This window comes from Aethalodelphis obliquidens, unplaced genomic scaffold, assembly GCF_003676395.1.
Source record: "Aethalodelphis obliquidens isolate GAN/ISIS:26980383/991018 unplaced genomic scaffold, ASM367639v1 scaffold90, whole genome shotgun sequence".
Lineage (NCBI taxonomy): Eukaryota > Metazoa > Chordata > Mammalia > Artiodactyla > Delphinidae > Aethalodelphis > Aethalodelphis obliquidens.
In genome coordinates, this window is record NW_020838034.1 from 5,309,149 (window position 1) to 5,328,847 (window position 19,699).

The following is a 19,699-nucleotide window of genomic DNA, read 5'->3' on the forward strand; positions in this document are numbered from 1 at the left end:
AAAAGCAAGGTCAGCTCGAAGAAAAATAATTTAGTAAACATGTTAACAATATATTACTAACATTAATAATAATACTGTGAAATGTTAAAATACAATACCAATCGAAGGGCTTCCCAAATTGAAATATTCAGAGAAAATGAGGAAAGATGGCCATTCAGTCTCCTTTGCCAACTGAGGTGCAGACTGAGCTGGGGAAGGGAAGTGGTGGTAGAACCCAGTAATGCAATGTTATGCTAACATTCCTCACACGGCAGCTTAGAGAAGCTGAGGAAGATTAGGAAAAGACTTGGATGAAAAACAGGCTCAATCCCTCACTCAGAATATTTATTAGTCAGGAAAAAGGACCCAGGCTGCATCCCACCCCCCCTTTCCCAAGCTACCTCCCTGAATCAATGAACAGGATTCAAAGGAATCAGATGTCTCAAATAAGCCAAAATGTGTCTGGGGAAGAACAGTAATTCATTTCCTAGACCTGACACTATAATCATATACATTTGCCAGGGAGATGCGGGGGCCAGTGAGGGTGGTGGATGGACTAGATGAGGGGAAACAGGATGGGCCCTTCTTTGTCACAGTTTGGGCTCAGAGAAGGGTTGGAATAAAGAGGTATTTAAAATAGAGAGATGAGAGGAGAGGCAGGGGGTAAAGGAAGGTCAAGGGCTGAGTTCACCCAGATCACATAGCATTATAGAAAGAACAGGGCAGCTACTTGAGTTCTCAGGCTGGAACAGGCAATTGAGGACTCTGTACCTGGAGAGAGGAGAATCCCAGGGCTCCTCTTTCAACCTACTGTGAAAGAGTAGCATTTTTATGCAAAAGCCCCCCCACTTACTTTCCCTTCAGAGAATTCAGGACAGTCTGAAGGCAAGAGGGTGTGGTGACAGACCTAAACCCCCAGCCTAGGCTAAGTTTCTCCCCATTCATTCCCACAGGTGCTGCCCAAGAGAACTATAGAAATATAGAGTCCTAGGACTCTGTCCCTGCTCCCCAGGTCCAAGACAGGGAGTAGACACAAGGCACGAAGACCCTGGGTACAAAAGTAACTCAATGTGGCCCTGTATAACATTATTTTGGGAGAGGAAAGAAGGTGCATGCCCCAAAAGGGACACCTTCCTTCACCTGGTAGGTAGCTGGGCCTTTGCTAGCAGCAGAAACCACAATGGAAAGGGTTCACAGAAATGATCTGCAGAACAGGCCTTATTCCTAGAAAGACAGAGAAAAAGCCTCCGCTGGTATGGCACAATCTTGGGTGGGATGACAGATGGCAGTGGGCAGACCACTCCTGTGGACGACACTCCTGCCTCAGCTCCCAGTGGTTCTGCTGACTCCAGACGTTCCCCCACGGCTGGGAATCAGGGAAGAAAGCATGTTGTGTTTCACATGATCAGACACTGTTCGCCATTGGCACCTGGTGGGCCCGAGAGATTGAGGGCATCCAGGTCAAAGTTGAGGCCAGGAGGCTGGAGAAGAGATGAAGGGACTCAGATAACTCCTCCTATTTCAGAAAGTTAGAGCTTTTGAAGGTCCATCCCCAGCAGCCACAATTATCACCTTAGGTGAAATCATTAAAGGTTACAAAATACTGGAAACCGGGGCTAAGATTAAAGTATATGAGAAGGTATACTCACCATCTCCCCAGCAAGCTCTTTTGGAGGATGGCCCAAATCCTGTAGCTGGAAAATAAGGAAAGAGGAACAAGAGATAAGACCATGCTATGTGGCCTCTCCTGTGCTCCCTCCTCCACCTTGGCTGGGCAGGGAGGCCTCCTTCCAGGACACCTCCTCCACTGAACACGCAAGCAGATAGCAGCAGCGGGCAGACGGCAAGAGGAGGCCTTACCTGCTGCATGAGATCCAGCACCACCTCAAAACGAGCCTTTTGAGTGGCCTCACTATCTGTGGGGGTTTCTGCCTCAAACTGCTCACATATTTTGCCCATGACACTGTGTTGTTCCTGATATTTTTCAAACTGCTCTGGAGGTAGAGATTCTCGGTGAGTCTGCAACCATTCTGGATACTAAGCAAAGAGAGAATGGGTGGGGAGGAAGTAAGTGAACAATGAATAAGTAAGGGCAATAAAATATGAGGAAGAGTAAAACATGAAGGGGACAGGAACATAGGAGAAGGAAAAGCTAAATCAGCGAGATCAGCATGAGAAGTAGCACTCACTTCAATCAGATCACCTGGCTGTGCTAGCATTTACGGTCACCAGAGGACAGTAAACATTTCTGTGAAGAGCCAGATAGTAAATATTTGAGGCTTTAAGGGCCACATATGATCTCTGTCACATATCCCTTCTTTTTTGTTTAACAACCTTTAAAAATCTCTTCAGTGACACTATAAGCTCTGTGATGGCAGAGACCATCATTTAAACTACTCTTAAAAATTGTTAACAGCATAAAGCCAGTAAATCCTCAGTGAAACCTTATTGGAGAAATTAATGAAGTTGGAAATGCAAGAAAGGTTTATCAGACAACAACAGAGACTTAGACCAATTTACAGAAAACTAGAGCTGAAGGATTTCCCCTTCTACCTTAAACATCCTCAGTATGGTAGCTTTATTCTCTTGGAGATGCAACTCCTCCCTAACTCTCCCCCTCCAAATAAATAAAGGAGAAAAAAATAGATGAACCTGTACACTTGAGTTACTCTATCTCTGCAGGCTCTAAATAGACAAAGCAGCTCACAGGAGCTGATACAATGGGGAACAAAGAGGAAAAGCATAAATAGAAGTTCACAAACCTTTTCTGTGATCTCCTTCAGTGACGGGTACAGCACATCCTTGGACAGGAGGTTCTGCATGATACTCTGCATGATGGGGAGGATGGTCCCTTCCCCATCTCCTTCGTCCATGCCCAGCCCTTCCATGGCCTTGGTCAGCTCCTCTTCTGACATGCCAGAGTTCTAGAAAGGACAGAAGGGAGGTGAGCAAGTATACTACCTTCTTGGGATGCTCACCAACCTTTCAGGTGGGAAAGAACTATTTAAACTTGCCTGTAGCAAAGTAGTCAGGCAGGGACAGACTTGAGATGATACCCAAGAGTCTGCCTTTTGAGACTCTGCTGGTGAAGTGTCTAGTAGTGGGCCCCCTGTGGTTCCCTATCTCTTCCCCCTCACCTGAAGGTCAGTGGCATTCTTGGCTAGTCCACTTAATGTCTCCTTTAGGCAAGAAGTGAATTCTTGTTGGGAAGTCGCATCACTGCCTAGGAGAGATGAAAAGAGCCAAGGTCATTTAGGATTTTAACTGTTTGCTTGCCTAGACTGACCTGGTTACCAGCTTGGATATGGAGCATTTATTAGGGAATCACTAGCACTCCACATCTTTGAATACTCTATGGTTATCTTCATAGTTATTTTCATAAAACTACATGAACTGTGTGTCAGTTTGTTCTCCACAATGACACCCACATTAACACTGTGACCTTTAAAATGGTCACTTTTTAATAATCTTTTCTGTTACTTTCCAACTTATCTCATGCTTTTCATTAAACAGGGTCTCATGCCTCCTCCCATCTCCTCCCCCATCCCATGGCAGTGGTATCATAATTGCTGTCAACTTTACAAAGTTTGGTGTCCTCAAGCAACAATGACCTAGGAGGTTTGCTCAGACATTTTCAGTTGTCTGGGGTCCCCTCCTCACCTACTCTCCCAGCAGCCTCTGAGAGCTTTTGGAACTGCTCTACCAGGTGGGGCTCTTCCTCAGCCAACTCCTTCATTGCTTTCTCGAACTCTGCAGTGGCTTGGGAAGCCAGCTCGCTGTCAAACAGTTCCTGGAAAAACTTCTCTTGGGAGGCGAAGAGGGCATCCTGCAGGGGAGAACGTGGCCTAAGTGCATCTCTTACTTGGCACTCCACTGCACATGGCCTCTGACAAAAGTCACAGGCAGTGGCTCTGGGAAATGCAGTGCTTCCCTCCTACCCACCTCCACTGGACATTCTGACTACCTCTCTTACTAAGAGCAGCAAAAAGGTATCTGGCCACTGAGGGAACGGTATGGAGTGTCACTCCCAATCCAACCATTTAAATCTGCTCTTTTCTTAAAGAACTTCCTTGAGATCCCTCTACTCAATCTGAAGTCCCTGTTTCACAAGGACTGAGGCCTGCAAGAGCACTCAGCAATGTGAGGCCAAGGCACCTCCCCCACCTCCCCTCTGGCCTACAGGGGCCTGCCCAACCTCTGCTCAGAGCTGCATGCCCACTGCCCGCCCCCCCATCCCTTAAGTGGGTGGAACGTATACTTTGGCAGTGTCTCCCGGCGATCTCTTCTGGGACCCCGAAGCATCAGGGGCTGTGGCGGTAGGAGGGGGTGCTGGAGAGGGTTTGGCCTTATCAAAATCATCAAGAGCACCTTCAGAAACAAGAAACACGGCGTGTATTCGGGGATGGATGAGGATGCAAGGCTGGGGAGTTTCTGGGCAAAGCATTAAGAGGACAGTCTTTCAAACTGTCAACTTTCCTAAATTTTCTCCTTTTTTTGAGTCTCCCTTTCCTGACCCACCCCTCAATAAGCCTCCCACTTCCCACCCCATTACCTAATTTATTGTCATCAAAGGGGAAGAAATCTCTTAAGGTGGAACAAGCATCTCTCTCAGAGCTGGGAGGAGAGAGTTAAAACTTCTGCAGAGACATCTCCATCTATACAGTGCCTTCCTAGAAATCCCATACAGATATCCAAGGGGAGCAGAGAACACAGATGTCCTTAACCCCCTGAATTCATTCTGGAGCCCTAAAGGGAATAATCTTTGGCAAGAAAGCTGAAGCCACAAGATGTTTCACCTAGCTCCCCATGGGTCCTGGTACTAGTATGAACTGAGGGACTCCATATTACACTCCATGGGAGGGCACTGAACTCCCTTATCTTCCAGTTTCACTCTCCCTCCCCAAAGCTCTTAGAGCTCCCTCTGGCCTCCTCTCTGCAGACTCACACAGTCAGTTAGCACTTCTCACAATTTCTGTTCATCTTTCCGCCTGCCCACTCTGTCTGTGACTGAGCAAGAAACAAAAAAATATTCACCTCTTCCCTGAAAAGCCTCTGTCCTCACCACCATTCTGCTTGCCAGACTCTAAGTGTAAGGGGAGGGCAGCGGCCCCACTCTGGGCAAGAAACAGGGCTAAGGAGGAAAAGTACAGCCACCCTCTTTTAAGAGGGTGAATTGTCTTCCCCAGAGGCCGTCTCACCCTGTTTTTCAAAATAATGGGAAGGAGTGTGTTTGAGCTCTGACATGATGAAAGAACTGGAAAGGGGCCTGGTGAGAGAAAGGTGAAAGGACTGGGAGAAGGAAAGGCGTGTCTTCTGTGTTAAGGAGAACAGGACAGTGCACAGAAGGACGCACTTCGGGCTCGCTAAGAGTTAATGGAAGCGATCCGTGGATGTCCGGTTCGCGGCCCACCGAGGACCGAAGGCTGCTGCCGGCGGGGAGAAAGTCAGACTTTAAGAACTTACTAATCTAAAAAGTAAGGGGAGTTTGGAGTGGAATCGTGAAACATCGTCCTCTGGGTTAGTTTCCCCTCCAGCAAGGAAATCAACGGTCTGGGCCGCTCAGGGACCCAAAGCGAGCTCCTCAGCTCCCGCCGCGAAGGAGAGGGTGACCCAGAGATTATCTCGGGGGTCGCAGACTCTCCGCCGCCGACCAACCTTTGGAGAACCTCTCCTGCTCCGCCCCAAATACCTCAGGTTCACCTAACCCCCTGAAGGGATCCTTACACCCGCCCCCTTCGGGCCTTTCCCATTACGGGTTCTTACTTTCCAGAAGCTCTTCCAATTCCCGGTCGGCTTCAGCCCCAACACCACCATCCTCCTCGGCCGCGGCCATCTTGCCACCTCCGCCGCGCCGTAGGAGGCAGGACTCTGCGCCCCACCCCCCGCGCCCTCCCCCTCTGCCTCGTGCAGCCAATGGCATTGTTGGCCCGTGCCGGGCCGCCATTTTTAAAGGGACAGGAAGCTTCGATTCTTTTTTTTTTTTTCTTCCACTCTTTCTCTAGGGACGTAGAACCAACAGAGGGGAATTTACTGTTACCTTCTGCCAGGTTTCTTACTGGCTTGGCCTCCTTTCTTTCAACTGCCCGCATTACCTGGCTTATTATTCTTCCTGAACTGTGGGTAGGCCAACTTGGGACAAACTGCCTACGAACAACCAGAAGCTGTGCATGTGTAATCAATAACGATAGTTAACGGCATACCCAACATGCTAGTTTCCTCTCACTTCCCTCAGTATTTTACTCAAACGTCATCTTCTCTGAAATGCCTTATTTGGCCTCACTAAGTACAATTGCAACCCCTCCCACACACACATATACACTTCCTATCCACTTTTCCTCTTTATTTTTCTCAACACTTACCACTATCTGACATACTATATATTTTATTTATTTATCGTTATCTCCTCTCAAGCCCCTTGGAATTTAAGCACCATGATAGCAAGGATTTTCATCTGTCGTGTTCACTGCTGCATCCCCAGCTCCTAGGCTAGGGACTAAAACTTGGGCACTCATTGGCTGCTCTTTGCTTTCCCAGGCCCTGATGAGGCATGTTTCTCTGCAGAATCTAGTGGATATCTCTGATTTCCCTGCACCTCACTAAAACTGTCACAGTGCCAATAACTTAGAACTCAATGTTGGTTAATTAAATCAGGCAGAAAAAGCGACTCTTGGACCTTGGACTAAGCAAGGAGGCAATTGGAATGTAGTGGTAATAGACCTGCCTTCCCTGACCTATCTCCTTTTCTCTTCGCAGAACTCAGTCGAGTGTAGTTGGAGGACACTCAGATAGACAACTCCAGACATCCCTTCCCTCCTCTGGAATTGTGCTATTCAGATCTGTGAGAATGCATCAACTGCCTGACAAACCTATCTCAGCCCTTGGAAGGCATCTGCTGTTGTTTAATATCCTATGCTGGGCACAGTGGAGGGCAGAGAGAGAAATCAGGACCAGCCCTTGCTGTAAGGTAGTTGACTGGGGATTAGGCTGGAGGTAGGATTAGACATACACACAGTAAGTATGGCACAAGGTTAAGTGTCTTATAAGAAGTAAGGATAAAGTACCATAAAGTTTAAAAGGGAGAAATCACACTAAATGAAAAAAGTTATGTCATGACTTTCATCCTTAGCTTCCAAAACACACACTTGAGTACTTGTGTCAAGCACCAGTTTAGGTACTTACTCTTTCCTTGACATACAGGGCACAGACTTTTAAAATACCTGTGCAAAACCTACTGTGTTCTTCCAGGCACAAGTACTGTGATTTGGGAGAAAACACTCTGGAGTCAGAAGACCTAAATTCCAGTCCCAACTCTTAAATTGCTTTGTTCAAAACCCTTCACCACTCTAGGACTCATATTACAAATATGTAACATTACATTTGGGACTCTAAGGTCCTTCCCTGATTAATCTCTTTCTCCCAAACATCTGTAACATCTATTCCAGGTTAACTTTCTCATTCAACTCCAAACTGCTTACATGTGTAATCTCTAATATGACTATATCAAGCACACATTACAGGTATTTATATTGGCTTTACATTAATATGGTAATATCAGTATGTTAATAAGGAAAACATCAGATGGTAAATAAAAGAATTAAGATGGAGTTGAAAATAAGCACGATTCTTCCTTTGCACTATTTCTTAAACTTGCTTTACTATTGATAAGCCTAACACCTCATCTCAGTATTTACTCACCTCCCACCTTTCACGTATAGTGAACACTGTTGCAAAACAGTATTTTACAACATTTTCTTTATATCACTCTCTCAAGTAAGGACTTAATGGCTGTCCACTGTTTATTAACCAACTTCAAATTCTTTCCTGGTATTTAATTATTTCACATGTATCCATTTTGTTTCCCCAATTACATAAGCTTCATGAGGACTGTCCACTTTTTTCATATCCCTCAGTTCAGAATGTTTATGTTGGTATGCAAAATTAATTTTATAATTTATTTTAAATTTACAGAAAATTTTTGCCATTTTGCCAAATTTTTCATCAACTTGCCTATGGTTACAGAAAGAATGTTTATAACTTGAGAAAGTGTTATGAAAATAGCGTGCAAATTTTTGAGAGGGCAGGCTTAATTTGGGGATTCTGTTTAAGAAAGTATCTTTTAAAGCTAAAAAGATACAAAGCCCTGCCCTCTTTGACAGCAGGAATTACACTTATAGTTTATCCTCAGATTCACTTTCCACATCCGTCCAATGTATGTTCAAGTTGCTCATTGCAGCACTGTATATAATATCCAAAGAATGGAAATAACTCACATATCCATGAATAACAAGGCAACTTAAAATCATTAGTATGCTTCCATTTAGGTATAACAGGGGGATAGGGAAGAACATATTCATAACTGCTTGTTTATACATCAAAAAATCTCTGGCAGGATATAAGGAAGTTAACAATGGCAGTTACCTGTTTTGGGGAAGGCGATAGGAACTAGGTGGCTGACGAAAAAGGTGGGAGGAAGATGTTACAGAATAGCTTTTTACATTTACTGATTTCTGAACTATATGAATGTATTGTTTATTGAAAACATGAATTTAAAATGAAAAAAAGTATATATTTTAATCAAAGGCACAGTACATCACTCTATGGAATTAATCTTAGTACATGACAAGCAAAATTCTGTATTGCCATTGTAATTGCTGTACTATATACAATGTATTACTAATTAATCACATATATATCACATAAAACATCTAGAACAGTACCAAGTACATGGCAGGTGCTCAATGTATACACTCTATAATTAGCAATAGATGGAAGGTTGCAGTCAATAATGGAATAGGGGAACTACTTGCTTTCTACCATTCTCACAGCAATTCACTACATCCTATGAAAAATATGTACTTTAAAAAACATATAGGTATTTATTACCTTTGTAATTAAAAATAATTATTGAAGGAAAGGTATCTGCTTTGATGGGGCAGCTACATGGAGTAAGTAGGAATATGACAGTATCCAGGAAACAAATGGCAAGCCACAAAACTCTTGTAGAAATTTATTTATTTAGTGTGAGAAACAAAATACAAGAACAATCTTTGTAAAGAACAAGTCAACAAAAAGTGATGTCCATTTCTGGAAAATCAAATAGTTTCTTCTCAGATTTTAAGTTTCTGGCCACACAGAGGATATCTGCCTCGGAGTTTAAATGCCCAAGGAAAACGGGGATGGCTGACAGCTTGTTATGACTGAGTAAAAGATGCTATCTTATTTATTACATCTCATTCCTTTCTAACAAAAAGTACACAAAGGTGGTGGGGAGGGAAGGAATAAATATAGCAGGAATTTATTTCACAAATGTTCATCACAAATGTTCTTTGAAAGATCTAAGCTGGGAAGGCAAGGCCAATCGTGACCACAACTGTAGTTACCTTGAGATGAGAGGTCCTCAGAGGCAAAAAAAAAAAAGGTCAGGTTTAGACATTTTGATTAGCCATAGAAGAAGAGAAAAGGACATTAGGTTTTAGGGTAGAGAGAGCTAAACATCAATAATATGAAGGGTAGTTGAGGAAGAAGGAGTTAGAAGGATATAAAGACTAACTGTCTGCGGGAAAACACGGTGCTTAACCCTACACACATGAAGCAGGCCTTAGCGAAACTGCAGAGGGCTGATCCTTAAACCAATCACATCTTTGCCAATCTCTGTCACCTATGGAAGAAGAAATAGAAGAAAGTTAGGGATTTGTGAAGGTGAGAAGCCTAGAAAGCCTACTCCCTCCACACCTCAATGAGCACAGTAGAGTGGTTTGTTATTGTTACTGACTGGAAGGAGCAGTGGGAAGTTCTACCCTCCTCCAGTGTCACTGCCTCAAGGTGTGAGGGGGAAATACAGGAGACAAAAAGGACCAACATGCTAGTTGGTCCTTCCCTCAAGACAGAATTCTAGATGTATTTCTCAAGGACAGTACTTACTGTAGTGACCCTGCAGATCTGACCCTTGAACTCAGGCGAATAGCAGGCCCCACTGAGTGGACACTTCTCCACTGGCTTTCCACGGTAGATGGGCCGATAAGATGCAGCACAGATGTCAAAAGGGTTGTGCATGTCATAATTGAGCTGGTAGGCATCTGTGGGGTTCTTCTCACAGGCAGACAGGATTTTGCGGGTCTAAAAGAGTGAAGGAATATTTTATTTACAAGGACTGAAAGCTGCACACCACAACTCAAATGATCTCATCACCATAGTTTAGTAGTTTCTTTGATGTAGATGCAATTGTACTGAATGAATACAGAACACGTCCTCTGTATAGGTCATATGTGAAGGGGTAACAGTTGCCATTCCTGTTGTATCAGGCTTTCTCCTTCTCTATCCCAAAGTGGCTCCATGGATCTAGACCCATACTCCTCCACTAAGTCTGAGAATTCTCAGGGTTAGCCCTGAAAGGGTTAAAACTGGCTTTCACTGCACAAATAGAAAACTTTTGGAAAACACAAGTCATGGGACATGTATATGGAGGCTAGTGGTGGTGGTGAGGGGAAATCTAGAACTTAAGGACAGGACTGGGTTGATTTTCAGGTACAGAGGACCTGTTCCATATTGCAGGTCACACTCTCACAGTGGTGCCATGTCTGAGTAAGGTATTAGTTCAGTTTCCAGGAACAAAAGGAGGTCCCCATGCCAGTAAGTAGAGGATGGTATTTTGTTGGCTCTTTTTGTTGAATGCTGTTATACAGCACTTTGTTTCAGAGACAAGGACCTTGGTCTTCGACTCCCTCCACGTAAGAGCAGATCTAGTTCCCCTACGCTCACTAAAGGAGTTCCCATATACCTGTTGAGCCACCTCTGGCTTGGGCCCGAGTTCCAACAGGCGCCGAGCAAAGGTGGCAGCAGTCTTAAAGTTCTTGAGCTTGAAAAAGAGGTTGAGGGCTGTACGCAGCACCAGGATCATGTGCACTGGCTGCAGGTTTGAGTGGGTGAAATAGGCTGCCATCTGGTGGACAGAAGGAGGAACACATGCCATGCTGATGCTAAAGCTGGGATAGGTCATTTATAAGGGGTCACATATGCATTAGAAACACAGCAAAACAACCAAATAAAAACAGGACTGGCTATAAAGCAGAGAAATCTTCTGCCTCCTAGTTATGGAGGACTGATGAGATGAGGAAGACAGGTGGAGAAATATATCCTTTCCTCACAGAAATGGGCCCAAATTTCTCTTACTCCCCATATTGAGACCTAAAGAATTCAGACCTAATAGTGGGTAAAAGGGAAGACGCCTCTGTACTGCTTAGAGGCCCAGAGGTCTTACCTCACAGATGCGCTTCTGCTGTTCTAGAGACTCTTTGGGCAGCTTCTTCCTTTCTATCTCCATGGACAAACCCACAATGTACTCACGGCAAATGGTGATGAGCTGCTGAGCCTGGAGAGGGGGCAAAAGAAGGTCATGGTACAGAGGCAAGAAGGTGGGGGTGCCCAGCACTATGACAAGTATGACTATGACACTATGACTGCTCTTACCTCTGCAGTCTCCTGTTTATTGTCCACAACAAGAAGTGGCACACTGAGTAAAATGGAACGGAATTTTTCCACAGCCTCCTCAAACTTGCCCACTGTGGTGAGCTGGTAGCACAGTTGCAACCGTTGGATGAGGTCATTAAGCTTCAGACCCACAGCTGGTACACCATTCTTCAGCCCTGCATCCTTCCTGAAAGGGAAAGAAGACAGGATGATCAGGGGCCCACTAGGACTTAACCTCTTCTTCCGGCAACATGATCACAACACCCTACTGAGAAAGAAACTAGGGAAATGGATGCAGCAGGTGTAAACCAAACCTGACAGAGTGCCAAGCCAAAGATCTTTTCCTACTAGGAAACCTCAGCTCTGGGACAATTCTGTCTCTGAGGTTACCATCTGAAATATCTACCCTAAGTTGGAACAGAGAGAAGCCAGCAGCAAGGGACCTTACCAATTGCGATTAGGGTAGCCATACATGGAGGGCAGGCAGGGCAGAGCCTGATAGGTGGTACGGCCTCGGGCATAGGTCTGCAGGAACAGTTGCTTGTAGGGGCCAAACTGGGTTACCCCTACTTGGTCATGAAGGAGCTGGAATACAAGAGGAAAGAAACATAAGATTTGGGCTCTGCTACTTAAAAACTAGTTGACAGTGGGCAAGGTACTTAACTTCTCTGTACTTGTTTCCTCATCAGTAAATTATATTTAATTATAGGATCTACCTCATTTAATAATACCCATAAAGCATTTATGATAATGCCTGGCACACAGTCAACACTGAATGTTAGTGGCTGTTGCAGTTGTGGTTGTTTTTGTTATTGCTACGATAGCAGATGGCTTAGTGTTCAAAAACTACACCTGTTCATTAAGGGGTGCTCACTTCACTGATGTGAGCCAGAAAGCACGCTATAAATGGGTGGAAGATGGCTGGAAGAATCCACCTTACGAGATTACTAAGCCAGACTGAAAGCACGTAAGAGGAAGGCCTTATGAGGCAAGTTTCCTTAGGCAAGACCAAAGACTTCCACGTTAAATATACACCTCTGCCCTTGTGGGTATAATAATTTCCATTTGGTTAAGATGAATCAATCATCCCCCTGGGACCGTAGGCAAGGCACACTCAACAAAAGCCAAGGTAGCTTTAAGACTTACCCGCATGGCTGTTTCAAAAGAGCCTGCCAGGATGTGATCAACTGGAAGCTGAGAGTTATTGCACCAGATCTAACAAGAAACAGAAAACCCAAGATAAGTGAAATTTTGGTCTTTCTCTTCCCAACAGTCCTACTCTATATCTGTAATAGAAGAGTGTCGATATTCTTTACACATTAATCAAGTATAGCCAGCTCAGAAACACTTATCCCTACAGGACCGTTTCCCTGCTTACCTGAGTTGGGCTGGTTCCCTTAGTGGGGGGCACAAAGAACCCATCCTCAGCCCCACCAGCTACACCAGGGGGTATATCCTAGGGGAAAAATAAAGAGTGAGTCATTTTTTAAGCCATTCAAGCAATTTGCCTTGATAAATCTAAACACAACTCTACCTTATTCCCAGCCTCTGTTGGGGAAGAGGGGTGGTGGTTGTGGAAGATGACTCTCAAAATAGGAGAAGCTTTCCCAGTAACAAAACGATACACCAAAAGCGCCAATCAGGCAAAAAAGCTTGCTGCCTTTTCATAAGATGACACTGGCACTACCCTAGTTAATCTTATTATTCTTTCTTTCAAATGGGAGTTAAGCATCAGACTAGGAGGATCCAGACCCCCTCCCGTTCAGGGACCTCAGGACAGGTGTTGGGGGGGTGATAAGGCCACCGGCCTCCACAGGGAGAAATGGAGAGAACCTTACAAGGGTGAAAATTCCACATACCAGCTCAGGAGGAAGCTCCAGATCTTCTTCCACGTCCCAGCCACCTCCTTCTTCCTGTCCCTTGCCAAGAGCATCATCCCCCAAACCTTCTGTAGCCTCCACAAACCCATCTGTAAGGAAAATCCAGGCTCAACATAGATTCTCAAAGTGACACAATTTTAGCCAAAGGAAAGAAAAACACTGGGATCCTTGTTGGTCCTATGGTCCAGCACCCTGCAGAACTGCCCCACAACCCAGTCCCACTCCAGGGAGCCCATCTGCCCAGAACACTCCTAGAAGAACATGCATACCTTCGTCCAGCTGCAGCTCCGCATCCTCTCCCCAGCCCTCAGTACCAACGGTGTCAATGTCAATGTCAGCAGCCAGTGCTCCTCCCTTCCCTACAGAGGGAAGGAACAGAAAGGAGGAGCTGGTTACAGCCAGCTAAGTCTAAGATATGGCCTCCTCTGCAGGCAAACTGTTGCATCCTTACAGAAGCAGGTGCCAATGTTGTGTCCACTTACTGTTTTTGTTTATTTTTGTGATATCTATATTATGCTAACCTGGTTAGCATAGGTTTCACAGAGAGAGGGAATAGAAGAGAGATGAAAACAACTGGCCTTCCTGCTACCAAAAACTGCCTCAAACAATTTCTTACTAACCAGCCTTTGGTGCCAACTCTTGGCATTTCTTGCTGAGATCTTTGCTAAGTTACCACCACTACAGTGTGTACAGGGCATGAGGACAAAGGCTAGATGAGAGGATATGGAAGAAAGAGCAGGACTGGGCACGAAATGCCCAAGGGTCTAGCTAGGCTCTCAGCTGGGAGAAACAAACTAGTAGACATAGCCGAGAAAACAGGAGTGTAAGGGTGGGAGTGGTAGTGGGTATACCCACGTGACAGAATTGAGGTAGCTGAGTTATACCTGAAGATTGTATGTCATGAATGATAAAACACAGAACGGAGAGTATGACTACATATATGGTAAAATCTAAGAAAATACACCAAAATGTTAACAGTGGTTGTTAGAGCCATGGACTAAGAAACATCTCTCTTTTTCCCTCCTATCTTCCAAATTTTAATGATGCCATAATGCTTTTATTTAGTTTTTAAAAGACTTTAACTTTAATTGGCATCTCAGTGTTGCATGAGGCATCACACAGAAAAAAGGAGAGAGGAAAAGGATAGAATAGTTAATGGTACTCTCTAGGACAGCTTTTCAGAAAACAAGCACACAACAAAAATGCTATGGAAGAAGTGGGCACTTACCCTTGCTGGCAATGGAGCCTTCAAAGAACCCTTTAGATACAGTCAATAAGGGCCAATTGGTATCCAATGGCATGATAGGTGCAGGTGGCTGAAGCAGCTTGGCATTAGGGTCAATGTCTGGGATCTGAAAGATAGAAGGTTAAAAGCAAACAGCTCTCAGGAACCATCTAGGGAAGGTTATGGAGCCTCCTTTGATCTCATTTGTTTCTCTGCCTCTCCTGGTAACCAGGTGGGGAGTAACATTTGTAGGTTTAAATAGTCCCAAGATCTCAGAGTTAATCCTGTAATCAGAGATACTTATGTAAATAAAGACTCACTGCCTCCTTCTCTGGGTCAAATGTCTCCTTCAGGCTCTCAGCTTCTTCATCTAAACCATGGGTAGCAGCTGTGAGATAGGCCAGTGACTCTGTTAAGAAAACAGACTTTGTGGTATAGGTACATTTCCAAGTGAATACTGGTGTCCTGATGTCTGCCTCCTGGTCAAGTCCCTGCATAAGTCCTTCCCTTCAGTGTGGGCTGGATCTATTGACTCGCTTCTAATGAACAGTATGTGGGAGAAATGATGGGATGTCACTTCTGAGATTAGGATACAAAGACTATGGCTTCCATCTTGGGTGCCCTCATTTGCTCTAAGGGAAACCAACTGCCATACTGTGAACTGCCCTATGGAAAAGACTACAGAGCAGAAAACTGAGGTCTCCCAGCCAATAGCCAGTGAGGACCTGAGGACTGCCCACAGCCACAGAGCGAATGTGGGAGTGGATCCTCCCCTACTTGAGCCTTGAAATGTCTGCAGCCTTGGCCAACACCTTGACTGCAGCCTCATGAGAGACACTGAGCCAGAGGCACCCAGCTAAGTCATGCTGCAAACTGAGATAATCAACATTTGTTGTTTTAAACTACTAAGTTTTGGGTAATTTGTTATATAGCAATAAATAACTAAAACAGTTGCTTATCCTTAAGATCTATCATCAGTGTTAACAAGAACCTTGGACTCATGCCAGTCTGCTCTCTCTCACATCCCCCCAACCAGTCCCCTTCGACAAATCACGTTGGTTCTACCTTTAAAATATATGCCGAATCTGACCATTGCTCACCCATTCACAGCTAGCACCTTGGTCCACACCACATCTTTCACCTGTCTTATTCCCTAAGGTATCTCAAGTGCTAGTATAATGCTTGGTATACAGTGGGTTCTCAAAAAATACCCCTTAAATATAAAATGAATAAATAAATGGGCGAAACCTCCAGATTTGAAGTAAAACGATAAAACTCTAATGGCATTCAACCAACCACATTTACTACGGTATCTGCTCCAGGACCTTTTAAAACCCATTTCCCCCAAGATATTAACTATTTTCCTAAGAGTGCCTAGCCAAACTATATTTTTTGGCTGTCCCTCCATTTGGCTTTGAAGAAAGTCTCTGAGCATGGTAGGAGCATGCAGTCTTGAAAAAATGTGCAATGAAGGGAAATCCCTCACTACTACATATGAATAACTCACCATAAAGAGAAAATACTTCCTAAGGCCCCAAAGGAAGTGAGTCCTGGATACTTACTTTGCCCACAGTTCTTCAGGATCCGTACCCGCTCTGACACGTCTCCCAGGTAGAGGGCATTCTGATAATGGCCACTCATGTCCTTTCGGATCTCAGCTGCACCAAGTCAATAAGAGACACCAAGTTAGGTCTTCTCTCTCAAGTTCTCTCTTGCCTCTATTTGCCTTCTTCCTTCCCCCAAGGACCCCTTTTCCCATCCTTAGTTTCTGGGGTCTCACCAATTTTCATCATCTTGCGAAGTTTCTCTAGATTGCCAGTGATAAGGTACAAGAAGGAAAGTTTGTCAAAGTTTTTGGTGCGCTGATAACACATTTCCACAATCTGGTGGTTCCCCTGTAGTAAGGCCACTTCTCCCAGTTTTTCCCAGCAATTCTTGTCATCCAGTGCTTTGGCTGCTTCCAGAGCAATCTAAAGAATCCCCAGAGTTAGAGTTAACAGGTTGGAGGTTATTGTGACTCAAAACCAGGGACTACAGTCAAAACGTCTGTCTCTAAGTAAATCTCCCAAGGAACTCTTTACACTTTCAATCCTCCTAGCTTTGTTTTCAATCTAATAGTACTGAAAATTCAATCAACAAATAAGATCCCTTAGGATCCATGGATAGAAGAATCACATCACATTATCCTCCTCCTCAGAAATTTACTTTTACAGCAAAATCATCTTCTAGCAGTTGCTGATTCCATAAGGCCAATTCTTGCTTAGCTATCATATTTCCCATTTGCCAGGTTTGAAGATCCACAGGGGCTCCTCAGAAGAAATAAGAAGGAAGTTCAGAAGTAAGAAAGTCAATTTTCCTTAGGCTTCTCCCCATTTAAAAATAATGCCTATAGACTCTAGGCCTCAACATTTAATAAGTACTCCTTCATCTACGCCGCCAGTTAGCAAGTCAAATGTCAAGGAAATAATGAAATTTTCCAAATTCTATGCTATCTTGGTTCTGTTCTAAAAGTTACTGAATTCAGACTAACTCAGAGCGACAACAACAATAGAAGTGCTGGGGCAGAAGCAAAGATGGCCAAACAGCAACAGGAAGATAGCTCAATCTAACAACTAGAAAAATTCTGAATTCCATTCTATTGGCTGAAGAAGCAAGCCCAGAATAATGTCTTCCCAACGCCACCCTAACCCTCTCACCTCCTCTACAACAATATGGGGCTTATAACCATACTTCTCTCACCTCAATGTTTCCACACTCCAGTGCAAGACTAAAGCGAGTCTTCTCATCTTTGACGAAGTGCAGTGCCACTTCAGGATATCCCTTCTTCTGGAGATACGCAATGATAGACTGGCCTACAAGTTTGGCGTTCCTTACCATGTGTAGTACCTAGACATTTGGGGAGGGTTAGGGCAGGAAATAGAGATCACTTATAGGAGAAAAGGAGTGCTGCCCTTCTCAATACTCCTAATATGCTTCCTCATTTCACACCTCATCATATTTTCTGTTGATCAGGGCCAGCTTGAACTTGAACTCAGTTGGATCAATGGTGAGCACCCGAGGACGACACTCTCTGTCTAGGCAATATACATTGTTGCCCTTCACCCGTGTGACATAGATAGGTAAATCCAGAGTTCGGATGATCCCATAGTCCCTAAGAATAAGAGTTAGAGAGCACAGCTTTAAGTCAGTGTAAGAGTAAATCCAGCCTGTAAAGAAATAAAACAAGCCTAGGACCCAGCCTTTTATCTTCTCATTACCCTTTTGTCAAGTGCCATTTAAACAATAGTATAGATAGGAAGTGATTCAAAAAAGAGCAGAACCAAATTAATTTATTTTATTCTCTTGTATGAAGTGGGAAAAGATGGGGCAGATGGTATGATTTCTCTTTATAAGCTAGTACTCTAGGATCTAACAGACACAGGTATCAGAACCAGACCTAAAAGTTAAATCTTAAGTTCTGATATATAATCACTAGGCCACTATGAACAGTTAAATCCTTCCTTATAAGTTATAAGTGAAAGTGGAAGAGAGGTAGATGTGAAGACTTCTGATGTACAAAGAAATGATGCAAAGCACATAATATATATATATTTTTTTGCGGTACATGGGCCTCTCACTGCTGTGTTCCCTCCCACTGCAGAGCACAGGCTCCAGATGTGCAGGCCCAGTGGCCATGGCTCACGGGCCCAGCCACTCCGCGGCACATGGGATCCCCCCGGACCAGGGCACGAACCCGCGGACTCCCATCCACTGTGCCACCAGGGAAGCCCAGCACATAATATTTTAAACTGAATAAAAATTAAAAGTTTACAGATTAAAACTTGTGGCTATAGCTAACACAATACTTGATGGACAATTTATAGTGTTAAGTGCATATACTATATTAGACGAAAGACTGAAAATTAATGAGGTCTACATGCTTAATATTAGGAGAAAGACTAAAAATTAGTAAGCATCCAACTCAAAAACTGTATGGTTCTTTTTTTTTTTTTTTTTTTGTGGTACGTGGGCCTCTCACTGTTGTGGCCTCTCCTGTTGTGGAGCACAGGCTCTGGACGCGCAGGCTCGGCGGCCATGGCTCACAGGCCCAGCCGCTCTGCGGCACATGGGATCTTCCCGGACCAGTGCACAAACCCGTGTCCCCTGCATTGGCAGGCAGACTCTCAACCACTGCGCCACCAGGGAAGCCCTTATGGTTCTTTCTAAAGTTAAAACAAAGAGTGTACTTAGAAGCAAAAAATAAAGTCAATAGTACAAATTAAGAAATAGAAAACAAAAGTACAATAGAGAAGTTCAATAAAGGCAAAAGCTGGGTAAAACTGATAAACCTCTCATGAAGCTAATTAAGAAAAAAAGGATGGGAACTTCCCTGGTGGTAGAGTGGTTAAGAATCCGCCTGCCAATGCAGGGGACACGGGTTTGAGCCCTGGTCCAGGAAGATCCCACATGCTGCGGAGCAACTAAGCCCGTGTACCACGACTACTGAGCCTGCGCTCTAGAGCCCGCGAGCCACAACTACTGAGCCCACACACTGCGACTACTGAAGCCCGTGTGCCTAGAGCCCGTGTTCTGCAACAAGAGAAGCTACTGCAATGAGAAGCCCATGCACTGCAACAAAGAGTAGTCCCCACTTGCTGCAACTAGAGAAAGCCTGCGTGCAGCAACGAAGACCCAACACAGCGAAAAATAAATAAACAAAATAAATAAGTTTCTTTAAAAAAAAAAGAAAAAGAGGATGAAATGGCAATAATAGGGATGCAAAAAGGGATATCACTATAGATCTTGCAGAATGAGGATATGCATAAATGTTTTTAAATGATCAAATTCCCAGAAGAGTAAAATTTACCAAAATTGACTAAAAAGAAACAGAAAACTCCTACAGTCCTGTAATTATTACATAAAATTAACTGAATCATATTTTTAAATCCTCCTATAAGTACCAGGCCTGAATGACTACACTGGCAAATTCTACCTACCATTCAAGGAAGAATTAATTCCAATCTTATACAAACTCAATGAGAGAACAGATGAATAAAGTATATTATTTTGCTTATTTTATGAAATTAGCACTACCTCAATACCAAAGCCTGACAAGGACAGAAAGGAAAAGGGAAATCACAGGGCAATCTCACACACATATATATACAAA

The 19,699-nt window shown here is 44.1% G+C and overlaps 2 protein-coding genes across 4 annotated transcripts in view; both read right to left on the reverse strand.

The window, feature by feature from the left end:
• Positions 1-303: 303 nt before the first annotated feature.
• PEX19 (peroxisomal biogenesis factor 19) lies at positions 304-5,859 on the reverse strand. 2 transcript variants are annotated; one of them, XM_027095126.1, is made up of 8 exons: positions 5,743-5,859; positions 4,238-4,347; positions 3,640-3,805; positions 3,117-3,202; positions 2,742-2,903; positions 1,840-2,016; positions 1,629-1,673; positions 304-1,460 (listed from the first exon to the last, which is right to left on the reverse strand). In XM_027095126.1, exons 1-8 carry the CDS (start codon positions 5,810-5,812, stop codon positions 1,377-1,379), a joined length of 900 nt encoding a protein of 299 aa, XP_026950927.1. In that variant the 5' UTR covers positions 5,813-5,859; the 3' UTR covers positions 304-1,376. The 2 variants fall into 2 exon arrangements, with proteins under 2 accessions (XP_026950927.1, XP_026950928.1); XM_027095127.1 differs by lacking the exon at positions 5,743-5,859 and adding an exon at positions 5,014-5,709.
• A 3,115-nt stretch (positions 5,860-8,974) lies between these two features.
• COPA (coat protein complex I subunit alpha) overlaps positions 8,975-19,699 on the reverse strand; it is a 50,620-nt gene continuing 39,895 nt past the window's right edge. For both annotated transcript variants that reach the window (XM_027095319.1, XM_027095318.1), the window contains exons 18-33: positions 17,539-17,701; positions 17,290-17,436; positions 16,331-16,520; positions 16,113-16,208; positions 14,871-14,959; positions 14,554-14,677; positions 13,595-13,684; positions 13,305-13,414; positions 12,824-12,901; positions 12,592-12,660; positions 11,894-12,030; positions 11,446-11,632; positions 11,237-11,347; positions 10,757-10,918; positions 9,901-10,095; positions 8,975-9,637 (exon numbers count right to left, since the gene is read on the reverse strand). In XM_027095319.1, the coding sequence (XP_026951120.1) occupies positions 9,578-9,637; positions 9,901-10,095; positions 10,757-10,918; positions 11,237-11,347; positions 11,446-11,632; positions 11,894-12,030; positions 12,592-12,660; positions 12,824-12,901; positions 13,305-13,414; positions 13,595-13,684; positions 14,554-14,677; positions 14,871-14,959; positions 16,113-16,208; positions 16,331-16,520; positions 17,290-17,436; positions 17,539-17,701 (2,008 nt within the window). In that variant the 3' untranslated portion in view covers positions 8,975-9,577. The remainder of the gene's footprint in view (positions 9,638-9,900; positions 10,096-10,756; positions 10,919-11,236; positions 11,348-11,445; positions 11,633-11,893; positions 12,031-12,591; positions 12,661-12,823; positions 12,902-13,304; positions 13,415-13,594; positions 13,685-14,553; positions 14,678-14,870; positions 14,960-16,112; positions 16,209-16,330; positions 16,521-17,289; positions 17,437-17,538; positions 17,702-19,699) is intronic.

What these genes read in the sequence shown, in the direction of transcription:
- PEX19 (XM_027095126.1), bottom strand. Translation starts at nt 5,812, where the DNA reads ATGGCCGCGGCCGAGGAGGATGGTGGTGTTGGGGCTGAAGCCGACCGG. An exon ending in AGAATGCCACTGACCTTCAG is followed by an intron (nt 2,904 to 3,116) that starts GTGAGGGGGAAG and finishes TGTCCTTTCTAG; the next exon opens with AACTCTGGCATGTCAGAAGA. An exon ending in TGCTGGATCTCATGCAGCAG is followed by an intron (nt 1,674 to 1,839) that starts GTAAGGCCTCCT and finishes CTTATTTTCCAG; the next exon opens with CTACAGGATTTGGGCCATCC.